Genomic DNA, 26,545 nt, shown 5'->3' with positions numbered 1-26,545 from the left:
GAGCCTTTGTCTAACATTTGCCTATAACTCTGTCTAATTATTTTGTTCCAAGTGTGAGTAGTTGAAAGTTAATACAACTTCTTCGAGGTCTTGTTTTTTCCAAAATTCGAAGAATTTTCTACATAACTTGGCAACCCCGCACTAAAATGATAAACTGTTTATATTGCCATATATAGAATTTTCTCGGAAATCCATATGTGTAAAAATATACACGGTGTTCCATTTAAAAAATATAATATCTGGCGTGTCCCGTTTTTACTCATCGCCCTGTATGTATCACATTAATTTTATAGTTTAGGTTTCTTGATTCTGTATAACTTTTATATAAACTTTTTTTCTGTATTATGAGTAACAAGGACGTCATTTTATTTTCTTACACTAATGGCCCACCCTGTATAGACAGGGTGTCTGCAAAAGGTTGGAAAATATCGTGGCTCGAGATACCGATGGCTAAAATAAGTCGATTGTGCCAAATATACCTTATGTAAATGATGCTGGTTTAAAAGATACAGAGGGCGTTCAAAGTTTGAATGTTATTTTGAAATTTCTCCATAATTTTTCGAACTGTCAGAGTATGTACAAAAAATTGGCACTATTATGTTTTTTGAAATGACAAACAAGAATTTTTAACTAATTTTGGCGTTGCTTGTATAGGCCTATTCTTTGATAATTATGTTTGCCTTTAGAATTACTGAAATTTTGTATTGAAAATATGAAATATATGAAATATGTCCGTTTCATAAAAAAAATACTTTGGTTCGATTTTGATACCTTCTTTAGTTATCGAGATATTTGCATATACAAATTTCAATGTACTTCGTTTTTAAGCAACTTTTAATCCTCAAATGAAACTACTGCAACTTGACAGCTAGTGAACTAGTGTATGAAACAAATTATTTACAGATTTATAAAAAACAACTTAAAGGGAAAGTGAAACATAAACCGTTTAAAGAGAAAATAACAAACAAAACCGATAAAATTGGAAATTTAAGAAATATCTACTTAGGATTAAAAATTACTAATTACTATAAAAATTGTCCAAAATAAAAAAAAAAATTCGAACACATTTTTTACTGAGTATACCTACAATATATTTATAAATACTACGATTAACAAAATAAATATTCCACGAAGTAAAAATTATACTATGGCTTTAAATTGTAAAGTAAATATTTATTGGATAATTAAAAAAAGAATAAATATAATTCGGATGTGCTTGAATATTTTTACATAATATGTTGAAATCAGATGCTATTGTTGTAAGTTACAATCGCATTTAAAAGTCTGCATTAAGCGCATTGCGATACTTTGTTTTTATCCTTACGTACGTCTTGTTAAGTTCCTATAGTAACTTATACGCATGTACTTATATAAAAATATAAAAGTTTTAGTATACATTTTTTTTTTAATTTGGTAGTATCGATATTGTTAATTTGAAAATTTGAAGTTTTGACTGAGTCGCGGAGTCCCCAGAGAGGTTGTGGGGAACTCCAGGGTTCCGTGGAACACAGTATGAATACTGCTGGCCTAATCTAATGTACTCACGAGCATGTCTAAATAGTGATGGCTGTATTCTCCAAATCAGTTGAATATTATTTTTTATTTCCTGGCTAATGGTGAAAAATCCTTTGCTGCAGTTAATCTTCACATGCCACAGGAGTTGCGTAAACACGTCTTTTCAAATCATCCCAGAAGTAGGAATCCAAAGGATTTAAATTTGGTGATTTAGGCGGTCTGGACACTGGTCCTGACTGGCCTATCCATCGATCTGGGTAAACCCTATTTAAGTGTTCCCTAACTCTTAAACTAAAATGAATTGAAGCATCATCGTGCATAAACCACATATTCATGCGTTTTTGTAAGGGAAGATCCTCTAATAGAACAAGTAATAGAAACCATAGTAACGCTATGTGCAGGTATTTTTCAAAGCCACTTGATTAATGCGTTATGGCATTTTTTAATATAGTTTAGGATTTTCCACCATAGCCAGGAAATAAAAAGTAATAGGTATTCAAATGATTTGACCAATTTTTACTTTCCCTTTAAATTGTTTTTAGAAAACTGTAAATAATTCGGTTCATACAATAGTTATCAAGTCGTATTAGTTTGATTTAAGGATTAAAAGTCGCTTAAAAAATTTATACAGGGTGATTCACAACTTATCCAAAAAAATTTGGGAATAGATGCAGCATGAGAAATGGAATCAATATCGTAAAAAAAATGTTGTAAAATCCTTATAGTTTCCGAGAAAAAAAATATTGAAGTTATAGTACATTCAATCACTACATAGCTGGACAACTGTAGTCTCTAGCGTCATTCGTCACGTGGCCTCAGCGACTCCGAATACTGAATTCGGATTTTGCAATCGTTGTTGAGATATTTACCTGTTATGTGCGGTGTAATAGGTTTTTAGTCGTGAGTGTCAAAAATGGGTAGTTAGTGTCAAAAATGGTTTGCGTGTACTCGGAGTTGATGGATATCGTTTTAATTTATGGTGAAGTATTTGTGTTATGGTGAAACAAGACATTTGTGTTAGTTCGTAGAAACTGTAACAACGGACCCAAATGTGTTTACACATTGGTGGATAAAATTTTGAACAATTGTTGTAACACCGGGTATGTCAAATGATTTTATTATTTAAAGACAAATTAATTTTATTAATTAATAAAGGCAAAAGCAGTTGAATTTGCCGATATAAAATAGGTGCGATAAAATTCTATTTACATATTTCTTTCCTTGCGAAAGTTTTTGTCCGTTTTTATCACACCGCCATGCCGGTCGCATTGTGCTAGGTCAGGTTTTACAGTGGACCAGTTTCCAGTGCCGTGCAGAAGTGTATTTTTAAATCATTTTCGAACTGCCCTTTTTGATTTTTTCTTTACAAAATTGTATTTGTAAGGGTCCCCTGTACATCCAGATTTTTTTTTGGATAAGTTCTGAATCACCCGTATATGCAAATATTGCGATGACCAAAGGAAATATCGAAAACGAACAAGAGTACGTTTTTTATGAAACAAAGGACGTTCTTTAATATTTTCAATACACTATGTTCGTAATTCTAAAGGCAAAAAAAATATTAGAGGAATAGTGCATAACTGATGCCCTATACAAGCAACGCCAATTAGTTAAAAATTCTTATGTGTCATGTCAAAAAACATAATAGTGCCAATTTTTTTGTTCATACTTTCAAAATTATTGAGAAATTTCAAAATAATATTAAAACATTGAACGCCTTGTATTTTTGAAACCAGCAACATTTGCATGAGCCATATTTGGCTCAATCGCCTTATTTTGGCCGAGATTTCCCAACCTTACGTATTCACCCTGTATAATAGGATAAACATATGTGTCATGACATTAATTTTATAATGAACGATTTATTTATAGTTTAAACAATATAATATAACTATTTTTATACCATCAAATAAAATTAATTCATAAATCTGTTTTTGGTTAATCCAGAGTACATGAACTTTCCAAAATTTTCCCGTCTGTTTATAGGTATAGAAAAAAAAAGCATGAATGAAACCGTAATGAAATAAAGTATTTATTTCAGCTTAAAAGAAACATACAATTTATAAAATAAATAAAAACACTACTACTGTCGTGTATGCCAAATAAAATTTTATATAAACAAACAATTCATTTATGATCTTTAGTTTATTACTTTTGTCTCAATATTCACTGAAATTTATTTTCACGTCCCAATTTAATGTATGAGAAAATTACAAAATACGTCGATAAACAAGTATTATTTTAAAATTCGTCCTGTCACTTAAAATAAAACATTTAGACATTCTATGGAGGCAAAGCGACATTAGGTTAGACCGCGTTTCTTGGAAATATAGTTAACGAAGACACTCTATTTTTAGAATTGAGAATGACGTTCTCCTAGACAGTAGGCAGATTATTTCGGATAAATATGTCTGGGGGTTATATATGTTGGCGTTTCTAAATATTTATTCCAATAGCTGTTGGGAAAAAATATATCACTGAAGATAAAAAGTGAATTTCTGCTTAATTGCTTAATCACCTTAATTATAGTAAATTATTTTCAATTGTTTTCAATTATGGTGAAAATTTGAAATATAAAAATATTAATTAAATTTCTTTGTCTGTTTTACTATTTTGAATGTGTTGACCTAGTTGAAACCGAGGTTCAGGCATTGTAAACATTTTCCATTTTCCTAGATTTTCTCCAAATGAGTTTATATGCATATACAAATACTCTGACACCAAATATCTAGATATCTTAACATCATAAGCATGTTGGTAAAAAATAATAATAAAACAATCTGATCAGAATTTGCACTATTTGCAGTAAGGAAAAACCATTCACCTTTCATATTGAAATTGTCAGAATTTTTTACACACTTTCTATTCTCTTAGGAGAAACATTTTTATTGCTAAATATCAAATTGACATTTATATTTGCCTCACAAAAAATTCTAAAAAATTTCGAACAGTACCGTTTGTGTTAAGAGGGTCTAGCAGAAGATAAAAATCGATGAATTGACGTCCGATATTTTATTGTTGAAATGTCTAGAGGATGGCAGTAGAAAAGGTGTCTCATCTTGAGAGTCAGTTTTGTTCATTAGCAACATTGTGTTTATTTTAAACTATTTGGGTCGAAAATCAGTTTTTCCAATATATCGGGTGATTCAGTTTGATATTCGCGGTCTCGTATCTCTTTTATTTTAACAAATAGCTATAACAAACCTTATATATTTTTAAATCCCCGCTCAAACTCTATCAAATGACATTATCAGAGCGTCTCCATGGTAACATGTGTCAAAATTGCTATACAGGGTGTTAGTAAATAAGTGCGACAAATTTCAGGAGGTGATTCTACATGAGAAAATAATGGCAGTTTGCTTATAAACGTATGTCCGCAAATGATTCGTTTCCCGAGATACGGGGTGTCAAAGTTTTTCTTAAAAACTGACGAATTAATTTATTGCTCTGAAACCGGTCGAGATGTGCAAATGAAATTTGGTGGGTTTTAAGAGCTAGTTATTGCGCATTTTTTGACACGCAATTATGAATTTTATGTTCATCATTGACGTGCGTACGGGTAATAATCTCAATTTTTTAAAGAAAAAAAGGTACAAATTAAAAATCATTTTTGAATTCCTCGTTCAATTTGTGACAAAAAATCTCTCTTGCCTTTTCTTCGTATGGGGCGCCGTTTTGATGAAAAAAAAACATCTTAACGCGTATTTCTTATTTCTTTAATACATTACCTAGTAGGCTACTGTCAACATTTGTCTGTTAAATACGAATATTTTTAAGAAATGTCAAATTAGCGTTTCGTCATTATTAATTTATTGAGCTTTTAGTTTGCTATAACATTAGTGTTAATAAGTAATTAATTTTTCTTTTATCGAAAAGAATGGAAAATTTTACAAATGCGGAATTGTCAGACATGCATTTTGTCTATGGTCGAAGTAATGGAAATGGTCGGCAAGCTCGACGATTGTATGCTGAGTTGTATCCAGGACGTAGGGTACCTCATCACACAATATTTGCTCGTCTTCATCAACATTTGTGCGAAAATGGTTCATTTAAGAAACAAACGGTTGACTGTGGGCGCCCTCGAGAAGTACGAACTGTGCAACTAGAAGTAGCAGTTCTCGAGTTAATTGCGGAGTCACCTGAAACAAATACTCGAAAAATTGTCAACATATTGAATGTAAGCAACTTCACTGTATTTAAAATTCTTAAAGAACAGCAATTGTATCCGTTTCATATTGAACGTGTGCAAGCTCTACTACCTAGAAACTTTTTTCCGCGCCTATTTTTTTGCCACTGGATTAATCATCAAATCGCTCAAATTCCTAATTTTTTAAATGCCGTTTTGTTTACTGACGAGGCTACTTTTGGACGACAGTGTATACGAAATTTCCATCACAATCACTTATGGGTTGAGGAAAACCCCCATGGAATCTTTGAAGCTCATTTTCAGCATTAGTTTTCCGTAAATGTATGGCTTGGGGTAATTGATGATCATTTAATCGGCCCATATTTCCTCCCACAACGACTAACAGTCACTACCACAGACTAACTGACTAACATAAAACCAGTTGACTATAGCAATTTTGATATATGTTACCATGAAGACGATCTAATAATGTCATTTGATAGAGTTTGAGCAGCGATTTAAAAATATATAAGGTTTGTTATAGGTATTTGTTAAAATAAAAGAGATACAGGGCCGCGAATACCAAACTGAATCACGCGGTATTGGAAAAACTATTGATTTTAGAGAAAAGTGTTCAAACCTACAAAATGCCGCCTGATAGATTAAAAGCCGATAAATTGTTTAAAAGTTATTGCAAAAAAGCCTGGAAAAACAGCATTTTTTTAATTATCCATAACTTGGTTGTTATTTTTTTGAATTTTATAAATATGCCTAAAAGTTGTGTTTTATTGTTCTTCAAAACTGTGTGCTGTGGGCCCAATAATTTTTGTAAAATTCTGTTAATCCCGTCAAAGGCAAAAATGCATAAATTTACCTTCTGTCTCTCCGAAAGTTATTAACAAAAAAGGGTTTAGAAAGTCGGTTTTTAAAGCTTAAAACCTAACTTAGCTTTGTATTTAAATGGATTTTTGATTTATTGCCAGGGGCCCTCTTGAAAAAAGTCTAACTCGGCTCCAAAAGGGCGTAAGAACATTTTTTTAAATGTGTCTTTTAATAGGTATACAATCACACTTTCTATATAAATAAATGTATAAAAAAAGTGATAAAAAATACTATTTTTTAATATAAAAATCAGTTTTTTTAATTGTCTACAGAAACTTTTGCTGTTCAGAGTCATTAGTTACATCAAAATATTCATATACAGTGTGTTCCAATATTCCGTGTTAGGATAATTCAAATAACATTATTTCCTTTTAACTTTCTACCTAGAAAAAAATGTTAATGCCAAAAATTTGAGAAATTTTCTTGCGATTTCGAAGAAATGTATATAAAAATCAATTCAGCGTTGCATTTCGAAGATATAAATTTACAGGGTATTTTCTAGCAATCTAATATTTCAGTGGGTAAAAAGTATATATTAACATACATATAACACAAAAACAGGAGCGTGTTTTATTTGTTTTTCGTAATTTTCGTTATTTACCTTACATATAAAATGTGTCTTAGAATTTTTTCATTTGAAACCTAGTTCTAGAGATAAATTTATATAACTAAAAACTAAGTTGCAAATGAAAAAATGCTAACAGTCATATTTTGTCAATCAATACAAAAAACTCACAAAATTAAAAATTTCAGTGGCATGCATCTTTTGAAGTACCAAAGTAGATAGTATGGCATACACACACCCCCTTCATGAGGTGATTAAATTTTGGTTTTAAGTAAAACATAAGATACATCTAATAGGCAATCTACTCGTTCACGGTAAGAGAAAAAGAAAACATTCCGTTATTGAGATAAAAAAAATAAACCTCCGTTTTTGGGCATATGTTAAGATGAACTTTCTTCATAAACTAACGGTGCCTGTGAAATGTTTCAAGGAAACACCTTGTATATATTTAGCATATTAGTGTGCAAGATTTATTTAACATTATAAATATCTAATAACAAGTTTAATGTAACACCTAAATGTAGACGTTTTATATTGACTAAGGAACGCTATTATTTAGATTATTTATTTTAAAATGATTAATGGCGTTAAAGCAGCAAAATTTTTATAAAAAGAAAAACAATTTTATAAAAAAATGGCAATTAATTTATTTTTTCCAGTTGCCTTCAAAATATGTGGCTTCTTTAAGTTTTGTCGTTTTTATTTTTCAGTGTTTTTTCAGAATCGTTTTTAAAAGGCGACTTGATAAAGCAATACTTAAAGTGGAAAAATATATTAGATAACACAGACCTATAAAAAAATGCTCTGTACCAGAGAGTACATAGATCTTGTGCATTTTCTGATGCTAAATCCGAATCTGTAGCCCAAAAACCGATTCACTATTGCATTTTTTAGTAAAACGCTAAAATATCTCTTAAAATAGCATGAACAGTGAAGATAAGGTAAAGCTTTATAATGAAAGGCAACAATTTGTAAATAATCACAGGTCAACAAGGGTCAAGAAGCAGACACACTAATATGCATTCCCGAAGGATTTTGGTGCGCTGAATCCGAATCTGGCCGCAGAATTGCTCTATCACGTTAGGTTTTTGAGATATCGTAACCTAAAAGTGCAAAAACACTGTTTTTCATCATATTTGAGGTTATGTAGTCATGCCATCTATTCTTTTCAAAAAAAATACATATAATTTAAAAGTAGAAGGCTCCCTCTTTCGAATGCCGTTGAGCTTGCTCAAATATTTTTTTTTTTCGTTGAGATATCACATGTTCAAATTTCTAAGTTTATCAGTTTCTTAATATGCGAAAATCTACTAAGGATCCCTTAGACGTCAAACAGTTGATTGCAGTTCAGAAACTTCATACTCAGAAACCTTCAATACATACGAACTCAAACTCATAAACTCCAAATCTACAAACCCACAAACCCCAATCCCACAAAACCCGATCCTACAAACTCCAAGCTTACATACAAACCCCAAGCTTACATACAAACCCCAAGCCCACCAACTCCAAACTTACAAACCGTATGGGTAATTTTTGTCCAATTTTTTCATACACTGTATGAGTACACGGTACCTACTGTATAAACATGTGTTATACATACATTGGACGTATGGCTACGACCTTTCTAATTACAGTAATAACATTAGCGATTTATTGTTTTGCGATTATGTTATTATTTTTGAAATTTGCAGAGATTTTTTAAAACTTGACAAATTTCGACCGCTCTGTATACATTTATGCTCTCGCTAGATGATACCCAAACAAAAGCATTTTCCAAATAGTAGTAACCCTGTGCGGGGGAAATAAATTAACAAAGCAGTATACCAAACAGTCCCAATGTGAAATATTGAGTAAAAGAGATATAAATAAGCTTCCAAATGAAGTATGGCAATCTAGGTGTTATTTGCGAGGCCGATCGTCGCGACGCCGCTTCTCAACGTTGTTTTAATCAGTACGTGCTGCTGCCGGCCACCTGGACGTCCGCCTGATATTCGATGTTGTATGTTTCAAACAATTGCTATTTATTTAATGTGGAAACAGTTACTTTAATTCAAACCGTTCTAGTAATCAAGCAGTAAAACCATGTGACGAGTGTATATTTATAAAAAAATACGTCGAGTTGGAATTTCCTTCTGGAATTAAACGTGTTCTAAAGTGATATTGAAATATCTAGTTTTGTAAACGAAATGCTCGGATTGATGCGGCCGGTCTTGTGCTTCGCGTTGTGCCAAATGCGTCTTCCTGAGGTTGTTTTAATCTACGGAAGCTGATGTAGTGATGTGTTTATTGCCCACGCCTGCAATTCTGAGAGGAGAGTGCTCTAAGCCGGAGCCAGAATGTAAATAGAACCGTTTTTTAAAACAGCGCCCGTCGAGCGCGTCTCGAGTTTATGAAATAATGAGTAAGAAATCAAAAGTGCGCCACCCCAGCCTGGAAATGGCCGATCCGGAAGTCATTAAGAAGAAACAGGACGTCCTCAGCAAAGCTAGAAATAAGCTGTTGAACTTGAGCGATGCTTTAAAGTCTTCCAAAAACTTAGAAGTGCCCGATCAAAAGAAAACGATTACGAAGTCCATGACCCAAGTCACCCTCGACTATTTCTTCAAGCATTGCCCCAACAAAGAAAGAAACCATATTTACGCCAATACACGTGCTCCTCCAAACGGAAACCGATCGACGCTGCGAAAACAAAACTCGGTAGGTTCGTATCCAATAAGAATAGAGATATCAGCTGAGGACGACGACACGTTTCCTGATATCATCTCTCGAACAAGACCTGCAACTGTTTGCGTTGACAAATTGGATGCGCCTCGTGACGCCGATGCCTTGGCACTTGAACGGCCTCGGAAAAAGTTATCTTTCCGCGACCCGGAAATTATCGGGACGAACAATAACAAACCAAAGGTGAACGGCAGCAGTTACTACACGATATATAAAAAAACGGAAAGGAAACTGTCGCCGAAATCGCCCCAAATTAAGAGAAGCGCTAGTTCGAATGGCATACTGCAAAGGAAACCTAGTTTCGATGACTATGACTTAGAGGTATTGCATGTTTCTTTGCGCTGCCCACGCGTTTTATAATTTTTTGTCATGTTATTTTTAAAATATCTTGTTGCAGAGCCAAGCCATGCGAGTAGTGCGGACGGTAGGACAAGCTTTTGAAGTGTGCCATAAACTTTCAATAAATGCTCCAGAGAACGATCATCTGGATCAGGACGAACAGGATACGCTTACCCAAGACTTACTTAGCGATCGTCTTAGTGATATTACTAGTGATAAACCTAAGAAAGGTAAGATTTACATATTTTCTATTTCTTTTAATCTAACCACCCTTTTTACCAAAAATTAAAAATAATTCTATCCGTCGTCAGCTGCATTCCTGTTCTTTAAATAGAACAACGTAGGGCAAATAGCTGTTTTATATAATTACGTACATACACACACACACACACATACACAGAAAATAAACCTTGCTTTATGGCTATAGTCGGAAATAAAATAGTTATAAAATTGTTGTACATTACATAAATAAACATTATTACAATGGCGATCTTAAATCGAGCACTTTATTTCTTGTAATTAAACAGGCGCATAAACACTATTTTGATTGATTCGGTTTTGTTTGACGTGTTTAAACTTTAAATAAACCTAAATATTTCGTTAAAATTTCACCTGTTTGAAATCGAAAATTTAGTAACTTGAACTTGAACACTTTTTTATAACATTAACAGTAAACCTATTCATGCAATACGTAAATATTAATTTCCTTTTTGTAAACTTTGCAAGCGAATATAATACGAGGTGCGTTCAGAAAGTTTTCGAATTTTTTTAATTACGCGCTAATGGAGAAATTTGGTGATATGCGGCTGGCAGTAGGCCTGTGAGATTCGTGAAATAATGAATCGACTTTCGATTCATCAAAAAAATCGATTCGTATTCGAATTCAATAATTTTATTTGATCCGAATCGATTAATCCTGTGCAATAAATCGATATATCGATTCGAATTTATTTGTATTTTTGAATCAACCCATCGAAGAAATAATAATAATAATAATAATAATAATAATCGTCTTTATTTATTCCATTACAAAGTTGATAACAAACATTACATACAAACATACAAAAATAAAAGAACAAGTGGAATGACAGGTGAAGTTCAGCTACAGCTGCTTTTCAACTTAACCTTAAGAATATTACACAACAATAAATGTATTTGCCTCTAAGTCCTGTGCTCCTGTTACACAAATTATATATTTGCCCATCTTAAATTAGCCAGATAAGTCATTGATATCAAAATTTCGGTGATAAAATACAACGTATATTAAAGGTGTAAGTCTCCAAAAAGTGATTTTAATCTTTTTTTGAAGTTAATTAAAGCAAAATTTTTAATCCCATTTGGTAACTGATTATACAACTTTGGGGCTAAATATGAAAAACTACGAGTAAAGGTGGCAGTTTTATGTTTGGGGGTTACCAGGGTATTTCTATTACGTGAAGATCTCTTATTGTTTACATTACCAAATTTAATTAATTTATTATATAAGTAAGTAGGTGTACTAGTGGTGAGTATTTTATGTGTAAAGCATATAAAATGATATTTGAACATATCAACGATTTTTAACCACCCAGCATCTTTATACTTGTGACTTATGTGATCAAATTTCCTGATACCATAAGAAAAACGTAAACATGAATTTTGCAACCTCTGGAGTCTGGATCTATCAATCTGTAATAGATTTGGACCATAAACAACATCACAATAAGATAATTTAGAAATAATTAATGATTCACATAATTGTAGTTTTAAATTTTGATTCATCACTTGTCTTTGTGGGTATAGTTGTTTTAAAGTATTATAACACGTCTTTAACAACTGATTTATGTGCTTAGTGAAACGTAGATCTGAATCGAACCAAAGTCCTCAATTTTTGCATTCACCAATGTATCATCCAATCCAATGTATCATCGCTTAAAATAATTTTTAAGGAATTTTCCACTGCCAATCTCCTTTGTTTAGGGCCAAACAATAAAACATGCGACTTATTTGAGTTTAATTTTAATCTGTGCTCAAGAGATAGCTTATAAAGTGAGCTTAAGTCTTGATTGATTCTAGTATTAGCATCTCTGCCATCGTCCAAACTAAAACCAGAATATAATTGAGTATCGTCTGCATAGTGATGTATATTACAAAAAGAAACAGCTTCATAAAAATTTGAAATATAAATAGAAAATAGCAAAGGGCTTAAAATAGACTCCATATTGAACAGGTAATGGTTTAGATACTTTGGATTTTAGATGTACCCTTTCAGTTCTAGAATAAAGAAAATTTTCTATGAGAGCGGTGGACTGTCTATCAAACCCAAAACAGTTTAATTTCTTACATAATAGATTATGGTCCAAAGTATCGAACGCCTTACTGAAATCTAACAAAATTAAACAGGTGACTTTGCAGTTATCAGTATTACGAAGTATATCATCGACTACTTGAGATAAAGCTGTAACAGTGCTGTGATTTGATCTAAACCCTGATTGAATTGGAGGAATAATATTATGTGCTAAAACATATTCATTGATCTGTTTATATATAACCATTTCCAAGATCTTTGACATAACCGGCAGTTAGCTTATAGGACGTAAATGTGAAATTTCTGATGGAGTAGATATTTTTGCAAGCGGTAAAATAGTGGAATGCTTCCAAGCTGATGGAAATGTCGAAGTTATAATTGCTGTGTTAATTATATGTGTCATATAATGAATTAAGTGTGTACTTACTATAATAAGCATTTTAATTGAAATGCCGTCTAAACCTACAGACTTTGTTTTAATTTTATAAATAAGTCTTAATATAGTATCACTATTTATAGTTTTAAACGTAAAAGGTTTTTTCCTAGGTGAACTTTTGTATTTATCTTCAGAGATTTTATAATCTTTGTTATCAATATTAGCACTGTTAATAAAATAAGAATTGATGTCATCAACGTTGCATATAGAGTCAGGTATTTCACCTCCAGCAATTTTATTTTTGACAATATCCATAGACCTTAGCGCCTTCCAAGTGCATTTACTATCTCGATTTTTGAAAACAAAATCCATATAGGCTCGTTTCTCTCTCCGTATTACCCCTGTAATATAATTACGTAAATCTTTATAGAAATTAAAATCAGTTTGAAGTTTAGTTTTCTTATATTTTCTAAAAGCATCATTACGTAAATTAATCATATCCTTTATAGTAGGAGTTAACCAGGGTGCATGTGGTTTAGAAACACGTACTGTTCTGAAAGGAGCATGCACATCAAATAATTGTAAAATTTTTTCATTAAAAAAAGTTAACATATCATCTACATTGTTCAGGGTGTATAAATAATCCCAATCAATTTCATATAAATCATAAACAAACAATTACTCAGTAAAATTTTTAAAATACCTATATGTAACAAATTTAATATTATTACCAATGCTAACACTGCTTAAATTACATGATGTTAGAAAATGATCGGATATTCCTGGAATATCCACAACATTCACGCCGCTAAAGGATTCATTATTAGAAATAGCTATGATATCAAGTAATGACTTTGAAGTACGAGTGATACGGGTGGGTTCAGCTATTATTTGATTTAAATCATAAATTTCAAACAAACTGTTTAGTTTATGGGTATTATTGTCATTCTCTAATAAATTGACATTTAAATCACCCATTATAATCACAGCATCATATGCGGGCATATAAGAAAGGATAACGTGTGATCGAGAGCTTCCAGTCCAGAGCTTACATTGCCTTTTGGAGGATTTTTTCCCCCATTTTTTTCCCATTTGGAAATCAAATGAAAATATCGAATGGCTGATCAAATCAAGATTGAATCGGAACATCTAACTGTCGAGTAAAATTTATTTGAATCGAGGCGTGAAAAAAATTGTAGGTATATCGATTCGAGTCGATTTGTATTTTCGAATTGAATAGAATAGAAGGAGATGAAGGAATATTTAATTGTAATAAAACAATAAAACATCAATGTGTTTGGGCACCAAACATATATGGAAATAAATAGATCAGTTATTTGGTATGTAGTGCTACTACTAGCAATTAGAAATAACAGTGATTTCAACTTTTGACAGTAAGTTTAACTTACTGTCAAAAATATTAAACAATCGCTAACTTACTAAGTTAATATTAGCCGGAGGAAGAAACTTATTGCTTTTGATAAATATTGACTGATCAATAAAAATTTATTAAACATTTAAATTAATATATTTCGTATTGAATGGTCTGAATAGGGGTCCTATATGAACAATTAGTCTTAATTTAAATGAATAAAAAATATATCGCATAATTTTTTTCCGAGATTTGTTTTTATCTTCTAATAATGTTTTTGTTTTATTCCTTTGTTTTCAGTTAAAAATTGTTAATTTTGTTTCACTGTTTTGTAAATGTTTATTTTATTTTTGTTAATTATATGCACAGGGAATAAAATAATTTGCCTAAATTCGTAACACAGTCAAGATAGATAGGTCTACGTGATAGACAGTTGTGTGAGAAACTATATCGTATCTTGACTCCAAGATTCAAGACGCTCGGGTGAAGACACGAAACAGTCTCCCTCGCCCTTATGTTCGCTACGGTATGCTTGTGCAAATGAGCCTGACCTCACACTAGAATATTATTATGTAATTAATTAAATTGCATTTTACCAAATTACAGTAAAATTAAGAGTGCAAAAAAGTTTTCATTAGACACAATACTCGTAGTTAATGAATGTTATGAAAATGGATCGTGTAGTATCTGAAGATGATTTAATATTTAATAAACCGGAACATCTTAATAAATTTAACCGCGATATAGGTACCAGTAAAGTAAATAAAGAATCGAGCAATTTTAAACTTCAAATAAATGTTCAGATTCGATTCGAATTAATTTTTCAATTCGATTTATAGATTTTAATCGATATATTAATTTTCAGTCTACTACCTATTCGATTCGATGCGATATCTCGATCAGATTCGATATCAAGATTTTTTTTCTGCGAATCGATGAATCGATCCCAAAATAAAATCGATTCGAATCGATATATCGATTTTTCGCCCAGGTCTAGTTGGCAGTATTGCGTTACGTATAATCCCTTTAACCACATGTTCATGGATTGTTGGTATTTCATTTAGTTTTCGTGATATTGTTATTTGACAACGTGTTAAGACGATTTTTGAAATGCGCGATTTTGTGGAACAACGATGCAACGTAAAATTTTCCGTGAAACTGGGGAAACCTTTCACGGGGACGTTTCAACTTTTGAAACAAAGTTACGGAGATGATGCTCTGGGTTGTACGCAATGTTACAAATGGTTTTCACGATTTAAAAGTTTGAATTGAAGATTATCCCCGACCAAGAGGGTCTTCGATTTCAACTGATGACTCCCCCGTTAAAAAAGTTAAAGATATGGTGCGTGTAAATCGCCGATTGATTGTCAAAGACACTACAGAAGAGGTTAGCACCTCAATTGGGTCATGCCATGAAATTTTGACTGAAGAATTGAGCAATGAGCATGCATCGAGTTGCAGCAAAATTTGTTCCTCTTTACGAACCACAGAAAGCAAATCGTGTGGACGTTTGACGACATCCCATAACGATGAAACATGTATTCCAAGGATCATAACGGGAGACGAAAGCTGGGTTTACGGCTAGGAGTTGAGACAAAAGTTCAATCATCACAATGGATTGGCAAAGGATCTCCACGCCCCACAGTATACTAAATCGATAAGTCGAGGAACAAAATCTAATAACTTTTGATAGGCATTAAATGAAGACAAGAATGATAGGTCATTGGAAAGGTTGAGTAATTACCAATATGGGCGAAGTGTAAAAATGAAAATTTGACCTTGAATTTGAACGTCAAACTTACGATTCTTGGAAAAAAATATTTTTGCTGCTCGCACTCAGCGACTCACACGATGACGATGATTAAAACATATGATTTTTGTTGTAAATATATTTTCTTATAAAAATACTGTACTCCTGGATTGGATTCCTTATTGAAAAATCAACAAAATGCATTTGCTAGTTTATGGGGAAAAAATCTAGAGAAGAGTGCGAGCAGCAAATATAATTTTTTTACCAAAAATCGTAAGTTTGACCTTCAAATTCAAGGTCAAATTTTCATTTTTACACTTCGCCCATATTTTTCAGTGATTGGTAATTACTCAACCTTTCTAATGATCTATCACTCTTGTTTTCATTTAATGCCTATCAAAAGTTATTAGATTTTGTGCACTGTACGCCCCAAGAAAGCATGTTAGTCTTGATCCAATGTCAAAGTGATATTAATTGTTTTTTGCAACTTTAATGGAATTGAGCATTTTTGCCAGAACGTGAAAGAGGCGTTTTACAACGGTTACGTGAAAAAATCCGCAAAAAGAGAAAAGAGTTGTGGCGAGACAACTCATAGTTCTTGCACCATGACAATGCGCCCGCACACAGCATTGAATTCGTTTGTGCTAAGAATCAAATTAATGTCCTCCCTCACCTTCCTTACTTGCCAGACCTAGCTCCTTGTGATTTTTCCTTATTTGCAAAATTAAAATCAGTGCTGAAAGAACGCTGTTTTCCGACTATTGATGACATCAAAACCAAATTTGTCACAGACTTTAAAGGCTAAGTGAAGGCTATCCAGGACTGTTTCGCGAAATGGAAACGGCGTTGGGAAAAGTGTGTGTGTGTCCTTTGAAGGAGACAAGGGCCAATAATGTATAAAATTAATAATGAAGTTTAAAAAAATAAAATTCGGTTATTTTCTGCACAGACCTCGTATCCCCGCATACAATATGGGAAATGAAATGGAATCGTGTCTTAAATTAAAGCAGTTTACACCTCCTTCTAAAAATAGTTATTGAGTGTAAAAACGCACTCAATGCCGTCGAACTGATCTTTCGAAATAGTGTAGCCTATTTTTATTAATGGTTGACTTTTACTAGGTATATGTATAATGACGTCAAAATGTTCACTCTGGGATTTTGTGAGTTACTTCTTATTACTTATTTTTACAACATTTCTAAGTAGGAGCATTTAAATTTGTTTTGAAACGTATCAAATCACTTTTAAAATTTTTTAAGTTAAACAAAGATAGAGAAAAACATGGTACAACGTACAAAGAAAAAAATTATTGCCAGCAAGCTGTAATTTTGCGTGCAGCTTAAGTTTGACGAGTCTCCCAAGATTTGACTACGAGGAAAATAACAGTGTAGTTTTTCCGTGATTTTCAGGAAAACATGTCAATCTGGCATAAACATGGAATGTTATGACCAGCACTTTTTTTAAGTTTAAATGAAAGATATATTTTTTTAAACCCCCCAAAAAATTTGTCCGACAAAAATGTTGGTATTTTGAGTTTGTCCCCCACTCTAAATATGTCGATTTGGTGACATTATGGTTGGTTTCAACCAGCAAGCTGGCTTCTGGGAGGGTTTGGTAATAAGATTTAAAATGAAAGTATCTTATTGTCCGACAAAATTCTTGAGATGTTTTTGCAGTCCGACGCCCCGAAGATGTCGACTTAACGACAACATGGTGATAACCAGCAATCTGGTTTTGATTTTTTTTCTCTAATAATTGAAATGTATAACACAATAATATACTTGTCCGCCAAAAAGATTGGAAAATTTGCCTTAAAAATGGGGAAAATAACTATATTTGTGGTACCTAATGTTCATTCCGCTATAAAATAATTAATTTTTTAATGAAAAAATAAAGAATATATCTTGTTAACAGGAGCAACAGATATTGAAATTCATAAATAATTATGTCTAGGTAACTAATTTAATTAATCTTCATCAAAATGATTTCTTTGTTCAAAAAACTTATATGTACATTTTATTTTATAAAAAATGGTAGGTAACTGTACAATGAATGAATAAATTTTTGCTTGTGATTTTTTTAATTAAAATTAAACCAATTTTAAACCAATTTTAAAAATATTATTATACATTTATCAACGCGTTTATTAAAAGATTGTCTTGTTGTAAAGTATAAATCCTTAATGTGAAATGACTTTGCAGCATTTAAAACCTGCTGCCAAAGTTCTTAACAGGTGTTTATAGTTTCTCCACACTGATTTCATGTAACCCCAAAAATGGAAGTCTCGGCATTCCATCTCACATTTATGTACATACAATTTAAATTAAGATGTAATTTTAGGTACGAATAATACTTAATGGACAGTAGCATACAAATGACAGCAATAAGACAAGTGGATATGTCAATTATTTGATTTTCGTCCAAACTTAAGAAACTTTACCGCTAAATTAATAATAATAAGTAGGTACTTCATTGTAATTTAATTCAACAGCATTGGAAGTTTCCAAGCCAAATATCTCGAAAACGGTGCGAGATAGCTAGTTTTATATGTAGTTTTTCTGTGTAAAAAAAGTTGGAAAATAAGAATTTGATACCAAAGATGAGACACCTTAAAGTATAAAAAAATTATGTTTTTAACACATTCAATCTACTGCAGCTAGCGCCATCTATGAACTTTAGCGAAAATGTGAACACATTTTAATTCCTCTACTTAAAGAACTCCAAACCTCAAAATTTTGTGAGGATATTTGCATTTGTTAAGGAATAAATGAAAAAAAAACTAAAATAATATTTTGCATTTAACACCCTGTATCTCTTTAACTATCAACATTTGGACTAAGGTAAGTTCGGCTAAATTGCAATATTTTTGTTTCGATAATCTACCCATGAATTTTGACCTATTAGCTCGGGATCATCCTTTACACAATTTTTTTGTAATTGTATAAAAAAAATAAATTTAAATTATTCATATTTTTTTGAAATTTGAGAAATTTAAACAAAATTTTTTCATATTCATATTTTTTTTTATTAAATATAATTTTTTCTTCTACATCATGCGTAAGTATTGAAACCGCAAAATTTTATAGTTTAATTTTGTCGGACAAGCAAAAAAAAACGATAATTTTGTCGGACAATTAAATTCTCAGATTAATATTGCATTTTTTTAAATAATGACGCTTTTGTCCGACAGCTGGTTATCACCAACCATGTTGTCGTTAAGTCGACATCTTCAGGGCGTCGGACTGCAAAAACTTCTCAAGAATTTTGTCGGACAATAAGATACTTTCATTTCAAATCTTATTACCAAACCCTCCCAGAAAAATCAGCTTGCTGGTTGTCACCAACCATAATGTCACCAAATCGACATATTTGGGGTGGGGGACAAACTCAAAATACCAACATTTTTGTCGGACAAATTTTTTGGGGGGTTTAAAAAAAATATATCCCATTTAAACTTAAAAAAAAGTGCTGGTCATAACATTCCATGTTTATGCCAGATTGACATGTTTTCCTGAAAATCACGGGAAAACTTACCACTGTTGAATTTTCCTCATAGTCAAATCTTGGGAGACCCATCAAACTGAAGCTGCACGCAAAGTTACAGCTTGCTGGTAATCATTTTTTTCTTTGTACGTGGGCCCGTGGACTATTAGTTTATTGTTGTATATTATTAAATAATTATAGGTATTTAAAAAATATAACTCATTATTGGAATTATCAATGAATACTTTCAACTTAAGATTAGTATTGAATATAAGTTTCCTATTATTGTACTTTTACATTTTTAGAGGTCCCACTTTTTCTTTTGTTGCATTTGAAAAGTTCAAAGTAGTTGATTTTATAACTAGATGTAATTTAAAATGTGTTGTTTCTACATTACTGAACAATAAATGATTTTAATTAACAAGACCCTTTTATAGTATAATAGAAAAATATGCAGGGTGAAATTCCCAATTTATATAAAAAGTGAATTGAAATTGAAATTTTATATTATATGTAAAGCTATAATCAATATTAGCGAAAATCACATGTATTATGAAACACCGCCAGTGGTATTAACAAAAATAGAGATCAATTCAGTAATATTGTGACATGACTGAAACTGTAAATAACTTTTAGAGTGGGTACAAGAGTTAAATTAAGATTGTAGAAAAAAAAGAAGTGGCCTCTTTGATAAACGATATAAATATGTAAATACCATGTTCTTTTTTCCTTTTCCGCACTCTTGAAGCTGTTATTAATATTAGAAAAGTTCTTTTTTTACCTATAATAAGTAAAGTTTATATGTATTTAAAAGAACAAAGCGAACTAGACCCTTCAAGTACAATAATATAGTAGTTTATTCATACAAAACAAAGAAGGTTTTTAGATTATTTTTAACTGGTCTTATTTTTCATCGAATTTCCTTGCATTTCTCTGCACGGGCATGTATTATTATAATCATTTATAGGGAAAAATGATTGTCTTTGTTTTTAATGAACAAATTAAAAAATGAAGTCATATAAGTGCTCATTTTGAAGGTCTTTTCAGTACTACATAAAACTCCTGGAGCGTTATACACGTAAAATTAATCATTTTTCCGTTATTTGACGTTGAATACATCGATTCGAGTAGTCCCCCCAAAACAAGTCCCCTTCCACTAACCATATTTCGCTTTGTATAGGACATACAATATTTTTTAAAAAACAATTTTCTTTATTTATAAGCTACTTTTGTTCATTACACTTTTTTTTAATAAAGTGCGTAGTTTTTGAGTTATTCGCAAAAAATACTTTGAAAAATTGTTTTTTTTTTTCACTAAAAATTCCAAGTTTCCAATCGTGAATAAAAAACTATTGATTTCTCGAGAAAATTGTTCGAATATTTTTTGCTCAAAATTTGATTCTCTATCTATTTCCAGCGTTATTTTTGAAAAAAAATTTCCACCCCCGAGAAGGGGTGTCAACCCCCAACAGGGTGGAAGCTATGTCACTGTTCATTGTCCTTTTCTCTAACTATATGCCAAATTTCAAGTCGATCGGTTCAGTTTCAAAGAATTCGGAGGTGAAAAGCTTCAATGACTGTACTATTACAGTGAAGTGACTTGTCCACCAAGATCATGCGATCTTACACCATGCGAGTCTTTCCTGTAGTCGAAAGTTAATTCTGCTCAAATGAATACCATTCTTGAATTAAAGGCAGAAATTAGGAGAGTAATCAACGAAAAGCAGCAGGTATGCGAAAGTGATATACAAGATTTTCTTCGAGTATGCCAAATGAGTCGCAGAAGACATCTGTCCAATATCCTCTTTCATATTTAATGACAATGCCTATCCTTAAAGAACCTGTAAAAACTTCGCCAACTTTTTAATTAATAAAATCTTTTTTCCCCATATGAAATCTTGCGTTTATTTCGGGACACCCTCTATAATTGAACGGCTTTTGCTATAAAAAATAATATCAGATTTAATTTCTGGAACATAAGATAACGACTCTGTGGTTTTCTGCTTATTGTACTGGAGGAGTTTCCATCTACAACATTTATCAATTTATTTTTAGTAACGTTACCGTTTTCAAGAATAGTTTCCATATGGATTTCTGTTAGCTGATTAATGATACCAATTTTTTTCCACTCCTCGGTTCCCTTACAAAAAGCTTTTGAGGTAATGGACCAAAGCTTTCGGAACGGGTAGTACATAAAACTAATTTAACAGCAAAATGACTAGCTGTCATATTAAATGGACTAGGACCGACCCATTTAGGGAAGGATTATGGGCATATTACGTCTGGCGAGAAGTAAATGAACGTTGCTTAGAAGATTGTTCAATTACACAAAGTACTTAGGCCTCTGTTATGGCATATTATGATATTAAGGGGAAGGAAGGCAGATAACAGGGTTTGAATAATGAAACTTGCAAAAATCAAAGTTATTCCGAAAATAATATATTATTTAAAATTTACACTGTTTACTATAAATATACATAGTACAGAAAATACGACCAACTACAATTTGTGCCACAAGTTATTAAGAAATGTGTTTGAAATGTATTTAATTTAACTATAATTTTGTGAAATATATTCCTCTTCTGTTTTATTAAAAGATGAATGCAAACGTGTTAAATAATTACTGTTAAAATTTCATAGATACTTATTTAATGAACATTTCTACATATTCTAGTTTTGCTACCACATTATTATTAAAATGTTGCTAAATACTTTAATAAATGTTTACAAATTTTATACAAATTATCTAGGGATCCTGAAAAAAGTTATAACCATATTAATTACACATATAAATTTTATCTAAACAAGTTAAAGTTGCAAAAGCAACAGAGATAAATAGAGGAAAGAAAAGAAGAGATTTTGAGAAAAACTGAAGTCCAAATATGATAAAATATTTGATACATACTTTCTCTGGTGCTAAATAATATACTTGATCTTATATATCGTATGTACTACTTCCATTTATTTTTCAAACAAAATCAGTTATTATAATTTGTTTTGAAGAAAATTTTATCTTAACCATACCACGAGTTTCTATACGTCACAGACCTACAGCAGATTAACACAATATAACAGAAACGTAAAAGATACAGGTGTAACAAAATACCTTTACTTAAGAGGGCTCTATAGCAAATAGGCAACCAGCAATACATTTTTATAGATTTAATTACACAGTTTTTCTTAATGCACAAATAACAGATTTTCCCCCACTTTAACGCAGATTTGGTATAAAGTGGACTTAGTCTGAAACTTAAATAACTTTTTGGTATAAAGAAATTTGTAATCTGCTTGTTCAAAAGCGGTAAATTAATAAATAATAAATAATATTATTTATAAAATAATAATAAATCTATAAAAATGTATTGCTGGTTGCCTATTTGCTATAGAGTTCCCTTAACTTTTTAAAGATGTCTAAAGAATTTTAAGTAAAAACTCAAAAATAAGGAAAGGTCAGTTAACTTACTTTACTTTTGAAAGTTTGAAACATATACCTACCATTACAAATAATTATTGAAATGTATTTGGATATTTAATATTCGTTCATGTTCATAACTGAAAGTGGTTTAAAGCTCCTTATTTATGAAATCACTGCGAAATTATGAGAAGATGTAGAAATTCTTGATTGAGATGTAGATGGTGGAGAAGATATTTAGCAAAGTGACCTGCGTTTATGACGATAATGGTGGTTTAAATTGTTTTTACTTTCTCTTTACTCAACTTTTGATACAAGTGTTTCGATTGAAATTAAAATTTGGTTTTCATTCTTTAGTATGAATAAAGAAGGTATTGTAAAATGAAGATTTTTTTTTTTTTTTTTGGCCAATAAGATTGACTCCAAATTTTTAATTTTATGCAACTTGGACAATCAAAACTCATTTATGTTACATCTCTTTCAGTGATGGAAGGACCATAATGAAAATATGTTTTACTTCTCTTTAGTTCTGCAAATACATTGTTTGTCTGTTTCTTGATAAGTGTTAGTGTGCCAATTTTACTTCTTGAATTTTCTCAATTCTTGAAAATTTGCACAATACGAATTTAGAAGTATATTCATCAAATTATATTAAATAAGAATATTATTAATATCACTATAATAAAATTAATACATCTTTTCGTATTAAATGAAAGTATACAGGCTGTTTCATGGCAACTTTTTGCCTTCTAACAAATCGCATAATCAATTTTTATATGTAAAGTTTCGTCTATCCACGACCATCATCAACTTAATTTTTTTTAAATACGACCCTGGAAATTTTATTACATTTTTTGCAAGCGTTTGTAACCCCCAATATTGTACTGCGAACCTAATTCAGACTCTTGTCTCGAAAATTTCATCTTCAATGTATTAGTTCCAAACTTCTCTAATATTTTTTTTAGGTTTCTACGTTTATTGAATTATCGCACACTCTAAGTGTCGTTAGAATCCACCTAGTTATTTGAACTATTACCATTACACGTTACAATAAAACATAATTAGAGTTGTTTCAATCTCCATCACCTGATCATACATAATTCTCTGTTGTTGCGTCAAAATTAAAACGATATTACAATTTTAATTTCATGATGAAAAATTAATTCTTAAAATGCATATGAACAATTAAAACTCCAAATGAATATTTACAGTAAATGTTCAAAAACGTTTTCATTTTGGCAAATGTTAAAAATGAAGATAAGCATAATATGATCGGAATTTATTATATTTATAACCGCAATTGTGAAAAAGTATATCAGATGTATTTGTATGAATATCCTGAAAAAAATTAGATCGAAATTTTTTTGAATTTTGAGCACTCGAGAAGCCTAGAAGTAACTATGAGCACGGGATTAATTCTACTTCAATAATGTTTTATTGTAACGTATGATGGTAATAGTTTAAATAACTAGGTGGATTTTACAGGGTCTAACGACACTTGGAGTGTATGATAATTCAAGAAACATACAAATCTAAAAAAAAATAAATAAATTCGGAACGAATACATTGAAGATTAATTTTTCGAGACAAAACGTCTGAATCTGGTTGAGCCAGTACAGTATTGGGGGTCATGAAGGTTTGCAAAAAATGCAGGGTCGTATTTAAAAAAATAAAGTTGATGATGGTTCTGGAGATGAAACGTTACATATAAAAATTGATTCTGCGATTCCATAGAGGGCGAAAAGTTGCTATGAGAAAGTGTTCTCGTTTTTCAATATCACCTCAAACAAGGCTGAAATGAAACAAAAACAGATTTCCAAAACTTCAGTTTTTTTCAAATATTTCGAAAACTAATCATGACCGTTTCCGAAATCTGTAACGAATTTGTAACAGCCTGTATATGATAAATGATTTGAATTATTGTAATTGTATTTTTTTGTAGCATATGGTCCAGTACAATATAGGGACTAACTTTTTACAATCAAGTTTTCCGTGTTTTTATTTTTCAAAACTGAAAAATAAATAACAAATTCCAGTACCTAAACGCTAAAACATGTTTTCTTTATAATTTAATCCCTATTCTAGCCATTTACTAGAGTTATGACAGTATTAAATGCAAGTTTACAGGGTGACCTACTTTTCTACTTTTTTATTTTTAGAGATACAGAATGCTATTTTGAAAATTGAGCTATTTCTTCATTTTCCTGAATTATTAAAAAAAAACATAAAATTGTATTTTTTTTAATGTTAAGCACTTCGATACCGTAAACGCTAGAAAAATTGTGAAAACATGGATTAATATATAAGTTTTAAGTAGAAATGACTACTAGGGTTTCCGAGATTTCATAGTTGCCTATGACCAAAGAGTTTATAGATGCCTATGCTTTGTTATTACATAGTAAAGTAGAGAAAGTTGACTTTCTTTAAAGAAAAACTTTACCCTTTAGTTTCTAATAAAATATAATTTGATTTGAAAAATATTGTCCACAGTAAGAAAAATCACATTAAGTATAATCCGTACGATATTTGTTGAGATAGAATTCCAAGAAGACCCCTGCGTCACTTTCTTGGATTTAACCGCATTCGACACCCGAGGTAGAAAAACGGCGGAAAATTTCAAGGTACGCTCCTACCGTGGTAAATTCTTACAGTCCGATAATTTTCTATCAACAAATATTTTACGGACTGTAGCAGCACCTAGGAAGATGTCTGAAAGTACAAGAACTGGTGAATATTTTAAATGTTTGATGAATTGGAAATATGTGGTTCTTTGTTTTCTAATGGGTATATATGTCAAAGATAATATTCAGCATGTTCCAGAAAGGTTGTTTTTCCGTAAAACCAAAGGACCCTTTTATAATACTTTTTAATGATCTCTAAACTGATGTTTAATTTAATGGAAATCTACAAAAAAGTTATAGTCAATTTTCTGCGCCAATAAGGGTGATAAGGCAAATAAGGAGTTTTTATTTCGTAGGTTTAGTTTGTTACCAGCAATATCAAATTCGAAAAAAAATTATTTTTTGATATTGTTTCATTGCAATACAATTTTTTTAATATGTTGACGAAAGCTAATTTAAACAATCCTATTTTCAGTATTAATACTTTCTTTCCTCTTTCATTCAACTTATATGTATAATAAAAGAGATTTCGCTATTTCAGATATATCAGAAGGTGCTAGCGATAAGATGTCCTTACCGGCAGACGATAACAGTATAAAGGATTCCTATTCAGATAGCAACAGAAATATAAGGCCGCCTCCTCAAATTGATATACTGGCCCCGCCGCCTATCTCAAATCCCCAGAAATCCTCTTTAGTAAGTACATTTCATTAAAACATAAATTTAAAATAATCCTTCAAATCAAGGCTCTACTAATACTCTCCCTATCTCTGGAATATTTCATGGTTAAATAACATTTATTCAAAGGAAATATTCCAACTGATTATAATTTGTTGATGAAATTTAAGTATGAATTTTAAGAATAGCACAGACGCTCACTAAGAACTTAAAATATGGTACACTTAATTTAAAAAAATGAATATTGTTTTTTGTTGAAAATATATTTATTACACAGCTCAGTCAAGTACCGTAAAGTAACTCTAAAACTACTCCATTCACAAAAAATATATTTCAATTGAAGTATTACACCGAGTAGAACTTTATTTCTGACTTCAGATGTGCAGGTACAATGTGTGTATTTTTGTTAAATAGC

At 31.2% G+C, this 26,545-nt stretch overlaps 1 protein-coding gene across 2 annotated transcripts in view; it reads left to right on the top strand.

Annotated features, from left to right (window-relative positions):
• LOC108906961 (capon-like protein) overlaps positions 1 to 26,545 on the top strand; it is a 150,542-nt gene that overhangs the window by 83,766 nt on the left and 40,231 nt on the right. Inside the window, exons 1-3 of one of the 2 annotated variants that reach the window (XM_018710419.2) lie at positions 9,117 to 10,133; positions 10,210 to 10,381; positions 25,994 to 26,148. In XM_018710419.2, coding sequence (XP_018565935.1) covers positions 9,489 to 10,133; positions 10,210 to 10,381; positions 25,994 to 26,148 — 972 coding nt within the window. In that variant the 5' untranslated portion in view covers positions 9,117 to 9,488. Of the gene's footprint in view, positions 1 to 9,116; positions 10,134 to 10,209; positions 10,382 to 25,993; positions 26,149 to 26,545 lie in introns of those variants that run through there. The other variant, XM_018710420.2, reaches the window with a different exon arrangement.

The sequence above is a fragment of the Anoplophora glabripennis genome, unplaced genomic scaffold (genome assembly GCF_000390285.2).
Source record: "Anoplophora glabripennis isolate ALB-LARVAE unplaced genomic scaffold, Agla_2.0 scaffold223, whole genome shotgun sequence".
NCBI lineage: Eukaryota > Metazoa > Arthropoda > Insecta > Coleoptera > Cerambycidae > Anoplophora > Anoplophora glabripennis.
This window is presented reverse-complemented; position numbering and strand designations above follow the sequence as displayed.